At 41.1% G+C, this 20,386-nt stretch overlaps 1 protein-coding gene and 1 non-coding gene across 2 annotated transcripts in view; both read left to right on the top strand.

The window, feature by feature from the left end:
- RGS22 (regulator of G protein signaling 22) overlaps positions 1-20,005 on the top strand; it is a 108,300-nt gene extending 88,295 nt beyond the window's left edge. The window contains exons 21-28 of the mRNA XM_036338586.1: positions 2,135-2,296; positions 6,938-7,117; positions 11,317-11,475; positions 15,322-15,420; positions 17,325-17,418; positions 17,534-17,572; positions 17,881-17,928; positions 18,583-20,005. Of these exons, the coding sequence (XP_036194479.1) occupies positions 2,135-2,296; positions 6,938-7,117; positions 11,317-11,475; positions 15,322-15,420; positions 17,325-17,418; positions 17,534-17,572; positions 17,881-17,885 (738 nt within the window). The 3' untranslated portion in view covers positions 17,886-17,928; positions 18,583-20,005. The remainder of the gene's footprint in view (positions 1-2,134; positions 2,297-6,937; positions 7,118-11,316; positions 11,476-15,321; positions 15,421-17,324; positions 17,419-17,533; positions 17,573-17,880; positions 17,929-18,582) is intronic.
- LOC118671049 lies at positions 7,168-7,355 on the top strand. Its single transcript, XR_004972574.1, has one exon. It is a non-coding gene; the product is annotated as a U2 spliceosomal RNA (small nuclear RNA).
- Positions 20,006-20,386: the final 381 nt, after the last annotated feature.

Here is a 20,386-nt window from a genome sequence, read left to right as displayed (position 1 = left end):
ACCAGGGACTATTCGGCCAAAGGGCCAACACTCTAGCCACTGAGCCAAACCGGCCAGGGCTCAATATGTATTTTTATTTGTTTTCCTTGTGATGGATTTATTGAGACAAATTGTTCATTCCAGCGTCTGGTAGGATATTTATTACTGAGAGTAGGTTACACAAAGGGATTAAGAAGTATGCAATAGAATCAGCAGGTTAAATTACCTTATGTTATCTCCCTTGATTTAGAATTACATTTTAGCTTTAAAAGAATTAAGATACTATCATTTTGGTGTTTTTTTAAATCACATAATATGATACCTCACTAGAAATGGCCTATTTTGCTTCTTAACAAGTGTGATAAATACAGTATTCTTTTTGAGCCTACAAATTTATGGGTATTTATCCTTCTACAAGTCTTGATAAAATGTTAAACTAGACCCAGGGAAAAAAACTAACAAACTAACAAAGACAAGACTTTATCTGACCAGTAGAGGAGTATGTATATGTTAGGCTTCTCTTTTTCTGTATTTTCCTCTTGAAAGGAAAGAAAACCTGTTCTTATGTTTGTCTTTTGCTATGTTTTTATTGACATGCTAAGTACAATAAGCTCATATTTCATATTATTATGCGTTATATATTATTTTTTGTTCAGTAAAATTTCAGGCTTTAGTTAAATTACTAAGGTTTAGTATCTTAAGAAGCAGGTCTTAAAACGTTATTTGCTGAGTGGGTTTTAAACAAACATCCCATTCTAATACATAGTTGTTCCTATTTATAGGGCTATAATTTTAATATGAACCATATGGTGAGGGTCTTAACTACTTGAGCACAGAACACAGCCTGTGCCTCACTGAAACAGTGATAGACATCTACTCGCCTTATCTGGGTTCAGGGCATCACCATCCATCTCGACTGCCTGGAGTTGCCTTCAGTTTTCAGTTTCCAATTCAGATGTCGTCCTGAAGGCCCTTCTCAGTAACGCTTTTACTTCTCCAGGCAGAACTAGTTACTCCTTCCTTCGTGTTTCCGCAGCACTTTTTACATAACTCTCTCAAGCCTCATTTTGATGATCACATAGAATGAAACAGTCTATAAACCTTATTTTATGCATGATCAGTAATGGCTATTTATCATGTGTTTTGTTTGTTACTGTAATTCCTAGGTCCACCTAAAACATTGACTTTGGAATGATGCATGGTTGTAGGCTAAACTCGGATTTGGGGAACTTCAATAAATGTATCCAGTAAAAAATATATATATATATATATAAATATATATATATATTCAGTAAATTCATTAAAATGTTGTTTTTTTTTTGTCATCTAAGAGGCTAACGAGAGATGAATATGTGATCTAAATGGTCAAAGTAAAAGAAGTAGACATCTTAAAACTGTGAAGATATGAAATAAGTAATACCTTTAGGCTTTAATAAAACACCAGGGCTCCTTCAGGCTTTTTTGTTATGTAAAGTGCATCCTTAGTCAGAGGAAGTCTGTTATTAAAAATAATGTATTAATAATTATTTCTCCTTATTAATTCTTAATCACAATTTGTTATTAAAATAATATATAGATAGTTCACCAAAATATATGATCTTTCCAGGGTAGAATTATAGTGAAGCTCCACAGTGAATTTCCTGTTTAAATTAATAGGATTAATTGGTAGTTATTTTTGGAAAAATTTGAAAAAATATCTTAAATGTTCAACTGCTTTTACTTTTGAAAAGGTAGGAGAATTAATATGTAACAATATGTGAAACCATAACATAAACAATAATATAACAATGTATAATCATAACATCATGATTATTTTGTCCCATTTAAGCACAGAACTCACACTAGCACTAAAATGCAGTTTTTCAGCATCGTCTCAACCTGTAATAATTAACATTCTTAAACAGTGTAGTCATAAGCTCTAAATCAACCAGTCATTTCTTTTTCTCTCTACCCCTTAACAAAATGACGCCATAAAAACGTAAAGGAGACAGAGGCGAGAGGATCAGAGGGAGGCAGTTCCCAGATTCTGTTGTATCCAGGCCACCAATGTCAACAGTCAAAAGTAAAGGAGATAGCACGTGGTGATTTTCCAGTCCAATGACTTTGTTTACATTTCAGAACACAGCTAATTTTCTGTTCTCTCTGATTTGGGCAGCCTGTGGAGAGTAAATGGATATCTTCATCTTCTGAAATCATTGCTTTCCGTAAAGCATTATTGAATCCAGTTACTGCAAATCAATTTCAACAGTTCGTGGCTCTAAAAGGAGATTTATTGGAAAATGGGGTGCTCTTTTGGCAAGAAGTACAAAAATATAAGGTATCTTATTGGGAGTGGGAGAAAACCACCTTTTTCTGAGGAGGGGATGCATTAACATTGATTCTGAACTGGAACATGATGGAGAATATATCCCAATTTTGCCACCTTCATACAAATAGGAGAATATTGAGGTGTTTATATTTCTATTTTAGACACATTATTATTGTACAATGAAGAGTAAGAGTGAGCCCTAAATGATTGTATAGGTTCTTAAAGGTAGTCCCATATATGATCTAAGGAGAAACTTTTTGAAAAGTCTCAACTATATTTTTGCATATCACTTATTTATAAAAGTACTATATACATCTTCCCCTGAAGGTGTCCATATTCAGTACTTCAACCAAGACTTCTTTATAAGAATTCCCAACCATATTTACAGCAAGAGTAATCAAAGATAGTGGATTATAGATAAATAAACCAACAGAGATGAGAGAAGCTTTCCTGTTAGAAAATGGCAAGATTCTTTTTTTATTAAACTTTTTTTAATGTATTTTTATTGATTTCAGAGAGGAAGGGAGAGAGAGAGAGAGAGAGAAACATCAATGATGAGAGAGAATCATTGATCGGCTGCCTCCTGCACGCCCCCCTCTGGGGATCGAGCCCACAACCCAGGCATGTGCCCTTGACCAGAATCAAACCTGGGACCCTTCAGTCCACAGGCCAACGCTCCATCCACTGAGCCAAACCAGCCAGGGCAAATGGCGAGATTCTTAACAAAATAAATGTGAGCCCAGCCAGTGTGGCTCAGTGGCTGAGCGTCGACCCATGAACCAGGAGTTAATGGTTCAAGTTACAGGGGCAGGGCACATGCCCAGGTTACTGGCGTGGTCCCCAGTAGGGGTCATGCAGGAAGCAGCCGATCAATGATGTTTCTATCTCCCCCTCTCACTTCTCTGAAATCAGTAAACATGTTTTTAAAAATCTTTTTTAAAAAAGTGAAAAAACAAGTGCTTAGTTTCAAAAAGCAGTTTATTTTCAGGTTTAAGTGTTTAATAAAATCATATAGACTCTTTGCATTGAAAAGGGGGAGAGGGCTTTGTAGGTTATACAGTCCAGACTTGGATACAGGAATGTTGTCTAGAAATACCTAAGAGCAGGTATGCAGCCGCCGCTTAAACACTCCAGGGGTAGCAGGTTCATTCCCACTATAAAAGGAGGGAGTAAAAATAAAACTAGAATTTAAGAGGATAATGCTTTCAAATGGCGTATAAATATGTATTATGTAGCATGACTACTCTACTCCATATATATTCCGTATAGTTAGTAGTTGCTCAATAAAATCTATTTCTAAACTTTCTCCAACATACCACGAAATTGTTTTCCATGCTTTTCTGCTAACAACAGTTTTTGTATTATTCACAGCTTAGAAATTTTCTCAGGAAAAAAAAAGTTTTAGAGATAAGTTTTTTCAAAATTTGTCATGAGATAAGTAATATTAAAATATCTTTTTGAGAATTAGAAAGGAGGTAGTTTGTTTTCCAAAATAGGCAATTATGTATGGGTAGAAGTATCTTCAAGCTAATATGAATCTGAGTAAGCCCAACCTTGTTAAGACAAGAGGTGATGAGATAAACCTTCCAAAATAAGTATTTAAAAAAACATAGTCTCATACATAGTCAACCCTTAATTTTGTGACTATTCCTTCTTCAAGGCTGCCCTTGGCCTTCATTTAGGTATCTTTTCTGTATCATAGGATGGAGGACGTATAATAGTAAGTAGCTATTAAAAATCATGCTATAGGAGTGAATTTGTTCATTCAGTAAGCATTTCTTAAGTATGTAATGTACTAGCCATGATGCTGGACTGTAGGAATAAAAAAGGTGAATATAACACATTGCCCTCTGCAGGAAGGGAGACGTCTGTGAAAATCCACAGTATTGATTATGACTTATGCTCTAACTAGGTGTTCCCACAGAGGAGGGAATGAGGCAGGGAAGGTGGTAGGTCAGGGAAGTGTCCGTAGATGAAATAATACTAGGATTGGGTCGTGAGGGAATTTGCCAGGTAGAAAGCATTCCACCTAGCAAAGTCCTACTGAGCTCACTTTTATATGGTTTACTCTTACTGTTTGCTATCTGCCAGATAGTGTCTTAATGCTTTTCATGTCATAACTAATTTAATCGCCATAAGAATCCTATGAGCCCTGGCCAGGTGGCTCAGTTGATTGGAGTGTCATCCCATAACACCAAAAAGGTTGTGGGTTCAATTCCCTGTCACGGCGCATACCTAGGTTTCAGGTTGGATCACCAGTTGAGGCGTGTGGGGGAGGCAGCTGATTGATGTTTTTCTCTCACATGGATTTTTTTTTTCACTCTCTCCCTCTCCTCCCTCCCTCCTTCTCTCCCTCCCTCCCTCCCTCCCTCCCTCCCTCCCTCCCTCCCTCCCTTCCTTCTTCCCCTCTAAAATCAATAAACAAATCCTCAGGTCATGATTTTTTTTTTAAGTGAATACTGCTAATCTCCATTAAAAAAAAAAAGAAGGAAAAAGAATCCTATGAGGCCAGAGCTGTTATTCTCACTATTTTATGGATGAAGAAGCTAAGGCACAGGAAAGTTAAGAAACTCCTGACATCATACAGCTAATTAAGTGGTAGAGCTGGAATTTGAATCAAGGCATTGTGTTGCTAAAACTCATGCTCTTATCCACTAAGTTATACTCCCTCCCAGTGATGACTGTAGTAATATGCAAAGAGATGGCTACAGTGACCTTAATCAAATTGTTCTGAATTGTGAAAAATTAGAACGAACCCAAATATTCAACAACAGGACATTGGTTACTTAGTTATGATACAATAGAATACTCTGCAGCCATTAAAAATGTGCTGTAGGAGAATAATCAATGATGGGAAAGATACTTATTTTATTGATTTTTTTTTTAAAAACCCAGCTACTAGAAAACAGTATGATTTCATCTAAAGTGTGTCTCCATAGAGAAAAGACTGGACGCAGATGGTCATGCAATAGATACTTATTGAGCACCTACCAAGGGCCATGCTAAGTCCTGAGGAGTCAGCTGTGACCAGCACAGTCTTCCCTCTCAGACAGGTGGCAGACACGGCAATCACAGCAGCGTGCTTAGTGCAATGGTGGGAGAAGCACAGGTTAGCAAGTGCCTACGGTGGACATCTCCCCTGGGCTGAGGGAGCCACAGTAAGCTCATTAGGGGAGGTGTGCTTACCCAGAGACTTTTATGACAGGTAAACGTTCACTAGGCCAGTGGTATAATAGAAAGAGCAATTAGGAAAAAAATCAGTTTTCATTGTCTAAATACTCTCCCTTCATCTCAAAATTAAACTTCAAATTTTTTTTTATTTCATAAACCTCATATTTTATAGTTACAAACCAGGCTCACCCAATAATTATTATGATAATCTCACTAGTAATGGCAAAAAATACATTTTTGGTAATATGCCAAGCGTGGTATAAATAGGCATTTTTGGAAGGAATACTAAATTGAGTAAAAAAATGCTAACCATTGTCTCAATGTAACATAACAAGCTTTCTTCACATGCAACTTATGCCAAACTGTATGTGAAGTTTTATATGGCAAGCACTAGAATTTTCTTTAATAGTATCCATAAGACATGTTATTACAATGTCCATCATACAGTGAGTACTTAATAAATGTTGGCTCATTTCTGCCCTAGAATTATTTCCAAATATGTGTACTTTCTAGTGATTTAGAGAACAATGTCTTTGACAGACAAATGCCATAATTCAAGCTAAGCTACCTCTTTATTTTTTAAAAAAATGATAGCCCTACATCTGTGACATAAAACTAGATCTTTTAAATGCACGATCACTATTTTTAAGTTCTTTAGCAATAAAGAGGATAAGGTAATAGGTTAATTGAAAAACTATAGATGCGTACTGACACACCTGTCACCACCAGCACGTAGCTTAGGTAGCTGGCCTTTTTGAGCCCAAGTCCCCGTGCTGTAGAAGCAGTTATGGTTGAGAAAGCTTTTGTAGCCACCTGTCAGTTGAGTTGGGTGCCTGTTCTCAGTGCTCTCCTGGAACGCTGTGTATGCTTTTATCAGAGCGCTTACCAACTACCTCAAATTGGAGTAGCGTTGCCATGCTTCTCCTCCAGTAGAAATCGGCCTTTTAAAGGCCAGGTACTGTAAGTGGGGCTCAGCTCAGTGTCTGGCATATAGCAGGCACTCAACATAAATTTGCCAAGTAAGTCGAAGTCGACACTAGATCTGTTCCTTTGCATAGGAGAAAGGATTAAAATGAAACCTGTATTTACGTGAGGTATATCCATCAAAGACTTAGGTTCCTCAAACCCAAGAGAAATAAAAGCTATGATATTTTAAGATAGCCTTCGCATGTCCCAGTACCCTCTTGACCTGAAGTTAAAATGTATATATTAGACCTTGTCTGAATACATCAAGGTTGCCGGTTTGGCCTTCAGTCAGGGCATGTACAAGAAGCAACTAATGAATGCATAAATAAGTGAAACAACAAATCAGTGCTTCTCTCTCTCTCTCTCTCTCTCTCTCTCTGTCTTCCTCTTTCTCTCTCTCAAAATCAGTTTTTAAAAAAGTATATATTAGCTGAAAGACATATTGGCACAACTCTATAAAGTGTTCTAATAATCCGTTAATCATATATTGTCCTATCTATCCCCCTTGTCCAGGACTTGTGCCACTCCCATTGTGATGAGTCTATCATCCACAGGAAGGTCATGACTATTATCAACTGCTTTATTAACTCCAGCATTCCACCAGCTTTACAAATAGACATCCCAATGGAGCAAGCCCAGAAGATTATTGAACACAGGAAGGAGTTAGGACCATATGTATTCAGAGAGGCACAGGTAAGCGATCGGGGCATGTGGCTAAAGCATACTTTTAAATAGATTGACACATCGCTTCTCGACCTTTTGGCTAAGATCAAGTGTAGTATCTGTTCTTATCAGTTTAAATAGATTGACAACCTAGGTGTTCTCGTAAAGCTTTTTGCATTATTCATATTTGGCAGGGCTTCAATCATCCTAACACTGGGATTGATCCTAGGTAATGAAAAAGCAACTTTTCATATGCCACAGAACGTAAGAAACTAGCAATTGACTATCTTGTTGTTGATTCTGCACAACAAATAAAATTATTAAATACTACACTTAGACTTTGCATGGTTACCATTTTTTGTTTCTAATGTAGAAAACAAGCTAAGTCCTCCTTCCTTTCCCACCATTCCTATTCCCTTTTAAAATATCCGCTACCACAAAAACGTGTGGCATGTGTGTGTCCCAAGGTCTGTGTATTTTTAAAGATTGGAATATTCACGTCGCTCATAAAATAAGCGAGAGGAGATTTAAGTACCCGACCAACATAAAGTACACAAGCTCATGAAAGGAAAGTCATGCCTGTTAACCTGCTCACATTACTTCTTCTTAAGATAAATAATAGAAAACAGCGATTTGATGAACATAATTTATTTGCATTTTGAAAAGCCTTTTACCGATGTTGTTCCTGAAAAATGATTAAGAAAAATAAATTATAATAGAGGTAATAGGGAAGGCCATGTCATGACTTAAGTGATATGAAACAGAGATTTGGGGTATGATTGCCCTTGAGCATGGAAAGAGGCCATTACTCCTTCACATGCATTTGTGAGCCAGCTGTGCTCTAAGTCCTCCAAGGGACTGAAAGTGGACTCACAATCCAAATTGTGCATTAAAATCGGCGAAAATATCGAGGAATGATTGAGGATGTGCTAGAGAGAAACAGAGAAAACGTGGTGCCAGAATCGGGGCGTCTGTGAACGAAGGGATCTGAGAGATCACGCAGCCGGGCCTGGGCCCGGGTCTGCCGATAACCAGGCCCCACGCCCGGCCGCCCGATGCATCAGAGGCCTTGAGCCGGGCGGGAAGGCCTGGGGCTGCACACGCCAGTCCGTTCGCAGTGTCCAGGGGAGTCCTCTCCTTTACGCCTTCTACCTGATTTCCGAAAAGGAGTCCCCGGCCCGTAAGAGAACATTTATTTAGGGGCCTTACCCCACCAACTCTGTTACTCCTCCTGTGTCTCCTCAGAAAGCTCAGAGAATGGTCAGAGGCCCGGGCACCGTCTCCACGCCCCCCTTGCCTCCATGCCCTGGCCGCCAGACCTTCATTCCCTGAAATGTATCCCTCTGTCTCCCTGTTCTCTGTCATTCTACCTACTTCTCTCCAACTTCATGTGACTGCCTCAGTCCCACCTGCCAAGTCTCACAGTGATGACCCCAGGCCCCCGCCTCCGGGCTCTCTCGAAACCATTTAACTCCCTGCAGACAGAGCCGTCTTTTTCAAAAAGTCCATCTGGTCATGTCACTTCTCTGCTCTCAGTTACAGTTGCTCCCCATGGTCTCCAGAAGGGAGACCGTGCGCCTTCCTACATGTCTCCAACCACATCTCTGACCGCTTCTCTCCCAATCTCACCTCATGGTCCTGTCGGCGGCCTCATTCTCTTCCCTCCTGAGCGCTGGGCTCATCCTCTTCTCCTCCGTGCGCTGTGATGCTATCCGGTGCTTGTCCCTGTCAGAACACTTGTTCCACAGAATTGAAAAGCACCGTTCCCATGCCTGACTTTCCCATCAGACTGGGAGGTCGTTGAGGGCAGGGCCTGTTTCCCAGTTTCCTTTGCGTCCTGAACACCTGGCACAGAGGCAACACCAATAGCATCTTGGAACGTGGGAATGAACGATGTGAGAAGAGAGCTATCGCAGCAGAAAGGAGTAAGACCAAGTTGGAAACGCGAGCAAAGTTGAGAGAAGGGCTAACTAGTAAATTTACCTGTTTTAGGATTGTTATCAGTGTATCCTCTGCTTTCCCCACCCGCATCCCTCATCCCTCAGCCAAAGTCCTTATCACTGGACCTTTTTACTCACACTAAAGCCATTGTCTATCTGCTGGCAGTGAGCAAAATAGCTCCATACTTATTTTTAAGTTTTTTGTTTTTGTTTTTAAATATATTTTATTGATTTTTTTACAGAGAGGAAGGGAGAGAGATAGTTAGAAATATTGATGAGAGAGAAACATTGATCAGCTGCCTCCTGTACACCCCTCACTGGTGTTGTGCCCGCAGCTAAGGTACATGCCCTTAAGCAGAATCGAACCTGGGACTGTTCAGTCCACAGGTCGACACTCCACCCACTGAGCCAGATCAGTTAGGGCAGCTCCATATTTACTAAAAACAATGTCTTAGCCACAGTTTGGTTATCTTTTTTTTTTTTTTAAATATATTTTATTGATTTTTCACAGAGAGGAAGGGAGAGAGATAGAAAGTTAGAAACATCGATGAGAGAGAAACATCGATCAGCTGCCTCCTGCACATCTCCCACTGGGGATGTGCCCGCAACCCAGGTACATGCCCTTGACCGGAATCGAACCTGGGACCTTTCAGTCCGCAGGCCGACGCTCTATCCACTGAGCCAAACCGGTTTCGGCAGTTTGGTTATCTTTTAAGGCTGCGTAAGTTTCATGAATAACACGTAAGTTATTAACCTAACATCTTTAATTACGACTTTCAGAAATGGAGCAATTTGGCCCGGCCAGTGTAGCTCAATGGTTGAGTGTCACCCCATGAACCAAGAGGTCACTAGTTTGATTCCATGTCCAGTCAGGGCACATGTCCAGGTCGCAGGCTCAATCCCCAGTAGGGGGCCTGCAAAAGGCAGCGATCAATGTTTCTCTCTCATCCATGTTTCCACCTCTTTATCCCTCTCCCACTCCCTCTAAAAAAAAGAAGAAAAAAAAAGCAATTTTATGTCTGCCTTTGAAAGGTTCTGTGTTAATTAGGTGACTTTTACCGGAAGGCCTTCTAGATACATGTATTAGAGAACGACTCAGGTTCTGGAGAGATCCCTAAAAAGTAGGGTCAATAGTTGGTAGATAGGGAAGGGGTATTTAAGCGTAAGAAGTTCACAGGAAAGCTATCATGGCCCCTGAAGAGCGGAGCAGGGGATTATTAAATTAACTACGTGGCAGGTAAATGAAAAAAGTTAAAGGCCTGCATTTTATTGAGTAGAGTATCTCTGGCTTTTGTGTTCACAATCCCAAGAGGCTAACAGGATTCGGTGACAAATTTTAGAATTACTAATAATATCCACGTGCAGAAAAGAGGAGTCATGAAACATGACTGATTCAGGACTCTGCTGATCACCGCAGCTTTTACTCTCTAAAAAAGTCTTCTTTTCCTCACAAGAGCTGGCTCCAAGCCTAATGGGATGGTTCATTTTCCTCCAGGGCATTAGGGAAAGGCCATTCCTAGCAACAACATGTTGGGCTTGATCTGATGTGGCAAGTCCTACCTTCTTGGAAGTAATGTCTGCCTCTGGAACTAATGGAAAGACTTGGCAGGGGAGTTGGAGCAACAATTCTTATCTCTATAAATATCACAATTAATCACTTGCTGTGGAGTGTCCTCATAGAAAGCACTTGTCCAGGATACCACTCGGCTTTTTAAATGTTACTTTTCTTGCTCTCACATAAAAGAGAGATTGTATCATTTAAAAGTTACTCAAGATTTATTCTTAGATCTGCAGCTTTGTTTAAGAGCTTTTCCAGAGGTAAATGGTATTTCCTTTCTCTAAAAAGAAAGAAAAGGGGCGAGGGGAGAGGAGTTCCCTTGATGGACTGAATATTTGGAATACTTGCATAAAACAGCAGTGTGTGGCAGATCCGCTAGTATATGCTTTAAAAGAAAACATAAATTCCTTATTAAAAAAAAAAAAGACCTAATGGATTCTTTATTCATACAATCAATGGGTTAGGGAAACATAAAGAATAAAGTGACCTTTAAGTGTATTTTAAGAATTCTTTTTTTTTTTAAAGAAAGACTTCTCGTTGGTAGTAAAAAAAATTGATGATAAGCATGTGCCGAGCTAAACTATACCAAGATGTCTGGCGACAATAAGTTGGAGGAAACATGCTGTATATTAAAGATGCAATAGTTAATCCATTATTATGGTGAGTTAGAGTTTAAAACGGTACATTTGTATAACATTGTAACCTGAGACATGCTTTGTTTTTTTATACAGATGACAATTTTTGGAGTTCTGTTTAAATTTTGGCCTCAGTTTTGTGAGTTTAGGAAGAACCTAACTGATGAAAAAATTATGAGTGCGTTAGAGAGAAGAAAAGAATTTCATAGGCAGAGAAAGAGGTCGACAATCGTAGAAGAGGAAAGAATTACAAAGGTGAGACCAGACTCATTTTGGGTTTAGTCAGACGGATAAAAGCCATTTGTAGAGACACTTGGGCCAGCGAAAAATCCAGCAAAGTGACAGAAGACAAACTTCAGGGACCTTTAAGCCTTTAGTTAGGGGTTTCAGACTTGGTTTTGAGTTCCTTAAAATTCATCTCCAATGTCGCCTTTTCTATGGGAAGGCTTCCTTGATAGTCTCCTGGGCAACTTAAGAACTCACGTCCACTGTAGTCACTTGTAGGAACCTCTCTTGGGGAGCACGTTATATGGTCTTGTGAGTAAGTTTTTGCATTTGTTGTCCTCACTGGACTGAGATTCTTAAGGATAGTATCTGTCTTACTCATCTGTGTCTCATAAGCACTTACACCAGTGTCTCCCACACATGCAGTTATTAACAATTGTTTACTAAATGAATGGGTGAATGAATGAACAAATAGTATGTACTGAGGGCAGCACTTTAGAATTATAATTACAGACGTATACATTGATGGTGAAATTTGTAAATATGAATCACAAATTGTTCAGCCTGCCTATTTATAAGTTAGTCTGTCCACTCACCCATCTGCCCATCTTTCTTTCTATTTCTCTATTTGAATTGAAGAGGGATAACTGCTCCCCAATAATGTATTTTATCTTATTTATAAGCTTATGCCTACTCTATTTTATATATATATAAAATATATACACACACACACACACACACATACATATATACTAGAAGCCCGTTGCATGAAGATTCGCACAATAGGCCTTCCTCCCCCTGGCTGCCAGCACCGGTTTTCCTCTGAAACATGGTACCCAGGCCTTTGTTCTGGCCGCAGTGAGGCTTGGCTTCTTCAGTCTTCAGTCTCCACTCAGGCCGGAGCCTTAGGTCTTCACTCTGCATCTGCATATGCAAATTAACTGTCATCTTTGTTGGGTTAATTTGCATAGTCACTCTAGTCACTCTGATTGGCTGGTGGGCATAACAGAGTGACACCAATTTGCATGTTTCTCTTTTATTAGTGTAGACTAGAGGCCCGGTGCACTAAAATTTGTGCACTTGGGGGGGAGGGGAGGAGGGGTCCCTCAGTCCGGCCTGTGCCCTTTCGCAGTCTGGGACCCCTCGGGAGATAACGACCTGCTGGCTTAGGCCCGCTCCCGGGTGACAGAGGGCAGGCCCAATCCCTAGGTGCAGCCCCTGGTCGGGCTCAGAGCAGGGCCGATTGGGGAGTTGGGGCGCCGCCCCCTGTCATGCACAGAGCAGGGCAGATTGGGAGGTTGCGATGCCACCCTCAGTCATGCTCAGGGTAGGGCCGATTGGGGGGTTGGGGCACCGCCCCCTGTCACACTCAAGGCAGGGTCGATGGGGAGGTTGCGGCGCCACCCCCTGTCATGCACAGAGCAGGGCTGATCAGGGGGTTGGGGCGCTGCCCCCTGTCACGCACAGAGCAGGGCCGATCAGGGGGTTGGGGAGCTCCCCCCCATCACAGAGCAGGGCCAATCAGGGGGTTGGGGCGCTGCCTCCTGTCACGCGCAGAGCAGGACCCATCGGGGGGTTGGGGCTCCGTACCCTGTCACGCACAGAGCAGGGCCCATCAGGGGGTTGGAGAGCTCCCCCCTATCACAGAGTAGGGCCGATAGGGGAGTTGGGGCACCGCCCCCTGTCACAAACAGAGCAGGGCGGATCAGGGGGTTGGGGCGCTGCCCTCTATCACCCACAGAGAAGGGCCAATCGGGGTTGGGGCGCCGCCACTGTCACACTCAGGGCAAGGCTGATGGGGAGGTTATGGCTCTACCCCATCACACACAGAGCAGGGCCTGTGGGGTGGGGGTTGGGACGCCGCCTTCTATCACCCACAGAGCAGGGCCGATCAGGGGGTTGGGGCACCGCCACTCTCACACTCAGGACAGGGCCGATGGGGAGGTTATGGCTCTACCCCGTCACACACAAAGCAGGGCCGATCAGGGGGTTGGGGCGCTGCCCCCTGTCACACACAGAGCCACAGGGCGATCAGGGGGTTTGGGCGCTGCCCCCTGTCACGCTGATCCCAGTGCCGGGAGGCCTCGTGGCTCCGCTGATCCCGGTGCTGGGAGGCATATTATCCTTTTACTATATAGGATAGAGGCCTGGTGCACGGGTGGGGGCTGGCTGGTTTGCCCTAAAGGGTGTCCTGGATCAGGGTGGGGGTCCCCACTGGGGTGCCTGGCCAGCCTGGGTGAGGGGATGATGGCTGTTTGCAGCTGGTCACACACCCTTCAGGGTGGGGGTCCCCACTGGGGTGCCTGGCCAGTCTGGGTGAGGGGCTGAGGGCTGTTTTCAGGCTGGCGAGTGACTGAAGCTCCCAACTGCTCCTTTTTTTCTTTTTTTTTATTCTGGGCCAGCTTTAGCTTTAAGGCTTGGCTCCAGCTCTTAGGCCTCCGCTGCTGAAAGCAGGTTTCTGGCCTTTGTTTATCTTCTGTATTTGAAACAATGCTGTGATTCTGCTCGCTGAAGCCTGATGGACTAAAGCAGGTTTCTGGGGTTTTGTTTAGCTTCTATATTTGTAACATAGTTCTTAGAGTTGCAGCTCAGAGGCCGGCAGTGGCAGGCAGGGAACGTTGGAGTCCTCCGTCACTGAAGCAAGCAAGCCTCATGTTCACGTTAAGCTGCCTGGCTGCCGGCCGCCATCTTGGCTGGCAGTTAATTTGCATATTGCCCTGATTAGCCAATGGAAAGGGTAGCAGTCGTATGCTAATTACCATGTTTCTCTTTTATTAGATAGGATATATATATATATATATATATATATATATATTTTTATATATATTATTGATTTTTTTTTTTTTTTTAGAGAGAGAGGCAGGGAAAAGGATAGAGAGATAGAAACATCAATGAGAGAGAAACATCATTATAGATTAAATCTGTGCATTTCCCTAGTGAGAAATTTAAATGGATATTAATGAAAATGTCTGTAGTGGTTTTTCTTGGATGCTAAAATTTGGGGGTGATTTTTACATTCTACCTCATGATTTCTCTCATTTATTTTTAGTATTTTTATATTAATAGTAGAGGCCCAGTGCACAAAATTTGTGCATGGTGGGGAGGGGGGTCCCTCAGCCCAACCTGCACCCTCTCACAATCTGGGACCCCTCGGGGGATGTCCAACTGCTGGTTTAGGCCCAATCAGCATTGGGCCTAAACAGGCAGTCGGACATCCCTCTTGCAATCTGAGACGGCTGGCTCCTAACCGTTCGCCCACCTGCCTGATCGCCCCTAACCGCTCACCTGCCTGCCTGATCGCCTCTAGCTGCCTCTGCCCCTACCCGATGGGGAGCTGCCTTTGCCTCGGCCCCGCTGCCACAGCTTCATCCAGAAGGTGGTCCAGAAGGATGTCCGGGATGATGTCCAGAAGATCGTTTGGCTGTCCGGTCTAATTAGCATATTATGCTTTTATTATTATAGATGAAAGCAATATTATTTTTTTTAAAATATTTTATTGATTTTTTACAGAGAGGAAGGGAGAGAGATAGAGAGTTAGAAACATCGATCAGCTGCCTCCTGCACACCTCCTACTGGGGATATGCCCGCAACCCAGGTACATGCCCTTGACTGGAATCGAACCTGGGACCTTTCAGTCCGCAGGCCAACGCTCTATCCACTGAGCCAAACCGGTTTCGGCACAATATTATTTTTTAATGTTTTTATATTAATATGAAAGAAAAATAAAGATTATGTCACATTAGTGATATTGACTTGATGAAACCTCAAGTGTGGTGCTCACCACACAGTGTTTTTTCACCAGCTATTATGACTCCTTAACTGTAAGTTTATATTAATTAATTACCCCTTTGGGGGAATAACTTAATATAATTACAGGAAGGATTCAAACAACCTGAACAAGTTCCAGTATCTCCTGTGAAACCATCTGATTTGTTCAGTGACCAATCTCTAATCCTGCAAGCATATGGCCGACAGGTAAGCAAGAGAGACGCCACGGGCATCACTTCTGCAGAGCGCTGGGTGGTGGGAAGCAGTCGTTTGGAAACTTTACAGTAGTAGAGGTGTGTTTGCTTGAAAATGAGGCTAAAATTGTAATCATAGAAGAGATGGGAAGGAAATTTCCTTGAGCCTCCAGAGGACATTAAAATGCCAGCTGATCTTGAATAATATAATCAAGAAAAATAACTTCTTGATACATGTGAAGATTTAAGAGGCAGAAATTGAAGTGACTATCTTATCAGAAAAGAGAGAATAGGGCAGATACAGAAAAAAGTTAAATATATATAAGTTCCTATATTTTTGGGTTAAGAGAGGAAAGATGAATGGCAAATGCTTTGTCTCAATTTTTAAATTATTTGAAGTGATTGTAAAATTGGCCAGTACATGACCATCAACTAATATATATATTTTCATGTATAACTTGACCATTAACATCACTTCCCTGAAATTTTAGAAGTTTAATTTATGTCCGTTTTGAATGACTTCGATTGAAAGTGATTGCATCTTAAATACTATTAGCTTGGGAATCAATCTTTTTGGTATTCAGCAATGTCAAGTAGGTTCAGCTACCCCGCTAAGATTACTGATAGGCTAGGAAGCTTTTATTGAAAGAAGAGAAATGTCCAGTTTTTTGGAACCATCTAAAAGTGCATGATACCTAACAATGACATTTGGAAGTATATTTATTAGCAAATGACTAGTGTTACATTTCAGAAACACAGAGTAAAAATAAAGGGGGAAATATGGAATTAGAGATACCAGACTTCTAATTTTTACTCTGACACTTGCAAGTCAGTATCACGTTGAAGCCTGGAAGAAATGACTTAATCTCCTTTGAGGCTATTTTCTTAGCTGTTCAAAAGAAAAAGATGATGATGATGATGATGATGATATTGTCATATATCTAAGATTAAGAAACTAAATGCTTTTGGAAACCAAAGGCATTTTTATAAATATAAACTAGAGGCCTGGTGCACAAATTCATGCATGGGTGGGGTCCAGCCAGCTCACCCAGATGGGGGCCGATCATGGGCGGGGCCAGCTGGGGGGAGGGGCCATGGCTGGCCAGGGGAAGGGGCCGCAGGCAGTTTGGGGAGGTCAATTGGGTCCACAATCAGGCCTGTTGGCCGCTGCAGTGCACATCATAGCGACCAGTCATTGCAGTCATTCTGGTTGTTCTGTCATTCTGGTCACTTGGCTTTTATATATATTATTATTATTATTATTATTATTATTATTATTATTATTATTTTCATTATTGCTCGTTAATGTATAGATGCTGAATTACACTAGGAATTGTTAAAATAATAACACACTGCCATTTAGTATGTGTGGGATGCTCTACACATGCATTTCTTTCAGATAAATTTTACAAATTGAAGAATTGTAATTAATCCAAAGGCAAAATTACCCCACAAAAAACTTGGATCTTTCCTAAGCACATAAGTTCATAATCAAATTGAATGTATAACGGTGACTGAATAGCTGTCAAGAAACCTATGAAATTTTTGAGAAACTGTTTTACTGAGAAGTAGTGAATCATCCTTCTCACATCCCACCAGCCTCCCAACCTGAGGCGAGGGAATTTAACATTTTAAGTCCAGGCTATAGGAAAAAATGCCTTTACTCCATCAAAATATTCTTATTAAAATGGTGTAGGGTAGACTGATAACAGTTTGTGGTGACCAGTTGAAAGGTTAAGTGGTTAAGTTCCACTTGTGAAATTTTATAATAAGTTGTGATATGTGCACATTTTATCATATGGGTTATACTGCAATAAGGTGTTCAAATGAAGGGGCTGATATAAGTTATCATCTTACCTTCAATTTATTCTCTGGGGCAAACATTTCTAAAATTGACTCTGAAAATCATTTTTCTAGCCATCCTGGTGCTACTCGAAGTACATAGAAGCCTTAGAACAGGAAAGGATTCTTCTTAAAGTTCAAGAAGAAATAGAAAAGAAGTTGTTCATGGGTAATTTTTGCTTTTTGCTTACACGTTGTTTGTTATCTTCCATCACAGGTTTATTTTAGAGGACTTTGCTGATGATTGCTTCACTGTGTCCCTTATTTCTCTTATTTTTGTGCAGGTGGACTATCTCTTATAAACGTTAAGCCTAATTCTTCAGGTGCGTCTTAGAAAAAGACCTTATCTTTCCAAAGCAACCAGAATGAGTTTCTGATGACAGTCTGTGAGGAGGTCTTCAGTTCTTCCTTCCTTCTTGTTAGAGCTTTGCCTTCGTCCTGGCCTTGCCGAATAGAGAGGGCAGGGGGCAAGGACTGACTCCCTCCAACTGATCTGACCCTGAAAGTTAGGAGAATTTCTGTGTGTGTGTGTGTGTGTGTGTGTGTGTGTGTGTGTGTGTGTGTGTTCTCTCTTCCCCACCCCTCCCCGCTGAGGAGAAAAGGCATATCTAACATTTCATTCCATTTCCAGAGTGACAGTACGCCTGTGAGGGCATACCCCGGTTTGGATAGGTGCAAGGTAAGTCATAGACTGAGAGTTGATCAGTCGTATCCATGCACCTATAACATACATACTCTTGTGCTTTCACAGCTGTATACATGTACACACAAAAAATACATGCACACATGTACATCAAACATATATACACACCAAATAAACACACGCATGCCACACACACACACACACCACTAACAAATGTATGGGTAGAGCACTTTGCCTCCCTTCTGAATGGTACAATCTGAAAAGGACTTTGGATACAAATGTTAGAGTTTAACGATGCCCCTATAAAGTAGTATGGTAGCATAATGTAGTATACGTGTAACCCATTGACCCAGTACTTGAAGAACCAGTAAAAGTCCCCTTTCTCTTACCTTCTGTCTTGCAGCTGACCTTTTTATTTCTCAAAATCTTTAGTGTCCTGACTCTTGGGAGGGCTTGATGAGCAGATCTTGATGTTCTGAGCCAGCTCATCTTTTTCCTCTCTGGTTTATCCTAGCCACTGCCCCTTTCTCTCAGTTCCCCTCTCCTTAGGCCAACCTCACATGTAGAATGTGCTGACACATGTTAATGTTTTTATCCTTATCACAACTCTGTGTTAGGTTTCTTGGTTTGTTTTGGATTTATGTTTTCTATAGCTACTTATGTTTTCAACCATTTATTTTTCTCTTGCAGGAATTCTTTAAGCCCAATTTAACTGACATGGAAGCTCAAGTGATTTTTTGATGGTCTTCATTAGAGCAAGCCTTCCATCTAAGCAAAGTTTGGCTTGTTTTACGCCCACCATTTTAAAATGACAGCTATTCTGCACACAGGACATACAGACTATAAAATTTTTAAAAACGTATTTAGAATAAAGCTACACTCTAGGTTAGACAATCAAAATGTTTATCACAGATCTTAAGGATGCATCACGCTCCTCAAGTAATTTTTCAACAAATATCCTTGAGCATGACTCTATTTGATTAGCAGATATATTTAGCAGGTGGTTAGGGAACTAATATTCCTAGCAATAAATTGGCCCAAAACATAAAAGGGAGGAACCTTCCCCAGCCCATCCCTATCCCCAACTCTAAAGGAACCCTATATTAAAACAGTGGCTCTCAAACGTCAGTGTGCGTAAGACTCACTGGTGGCATCTGCTAGCAATGCAGATTCCTGGACTCGCTCTCGGAGTCCGATTCAGTAGTTCTCTGGCAGGACCCAGGAATGTCCCTCTTCCGCAGACTTTCCAGGTGATTCTGACTCAGGTGGTCCCCAGGCCACTCTGTGATACATGGTAGCAAGAGAAGAGCCTTCAAAGGGAAAAGCCCTCTTATTGACTGGAGTTACACTCGTAGCAGAGAGAACCCAGTCCTACACCCTTATCTTCCCTGGAGGGAAAGGCGAATGTGGCAGAAATGACTGCACCATCTCTAGGCTTCTGGACTCAGAAGCTCCAAGGTCTATGGCCTGGGTTACAGGATGGTAAGCATCAGATTCCACTCGGATGCAGTCTCAGAAAGCATTTTCACAGTGGGAACTGCCATTTCCAGTTCTCTGAAGAGTTAGGCATTTTAAAGAGGGAAAGCACCAGTAGGCGCCATCTTTTTTTCTAACGCAGGTTTTTAAGGAGCACTGGGACTCTGTATTTCCTAGAGTTTACCCTCACACTACCCCACAACCCACAGTGGCCGAGAAGTTGTCTGTTTTCCATTTGTTACCCTTGTCCTTTGTTTCTTTTTTTTTTGTATTCCACTCTTTTCCTGCCTTTTGTTTTGTTCTGAGTAATTTATGTGATTATATTTTCTCTCCTCTCAGCATATCAGTTATACTTCTTTTTAAAATTTTCTTATTGGTTTCCATAGAGTTTACAGTATACCTTTACAACTAATAAAAGTCAACTTACAAATAATACTCTACTGCTTCATGGGTCGTGCAAGTACCTTATAACAGAGTATATCTAAGTCCTCCCTCCTGTCCCTTATCACATTGCTGTCAATTCACTCTACTAATCCATAAGCTATAATCACTGAGTGCATTATTGCTATTATTATTTTGAACAAACTATTTGCTGTTAGGTCAAGTAAGAAGAAGGAAAAATAAAACATTATTTTACCTCCATTTATTCCCCTTTTTTAACGCTCTTCCCTTCTTTATATAGATCTGAGTTTTTTACCTGGATCATTTTCCTTCTCTCTAAGGAACTTTTAACATTTCTTGCAAGGCATGTCTAATTAGGACTCAATACTAAATCAACTATATAATATAATTCATAAAAATTTAAAAAATAGATAAATAGCATTTCATAAAATTGTAAAACTTTTGTACTTCAAAAGATCCCATTAAGAAAATGAAAAGACAAACCAGGGACTCAAAGAAAATATTTGTAAATCATATATTCTGCCAAAGACTTAAGTCTACAATATATAAAGAATTCTTACAATTCAACAGGAAAAAGACAACCCATTTTTAAAATGAGCAAATTATTGGAAAAACA

This window comes from Myotis myotis, unplaced genomic scaffold (genome assembly GCF_014108235.1).
Source record: "Myotis myotis isolate mMyoMyo1 unplaced genomic scaffold, mMyoMyo1.p scaffold_m19_p_16, whole genome shotgun sequence".
In the NCBI taxonomy this organism is placed as follows: Eukaryota; Metazoa; Chordata; class Mammalia; order Chiroptera; family Vespertilionidae; genus Myotis; species Myotis myotis.
Note: the sequence above shows the minus strand (reverse complement) of the source record. Positions and strands in the feature narration are given on the sequence as shown.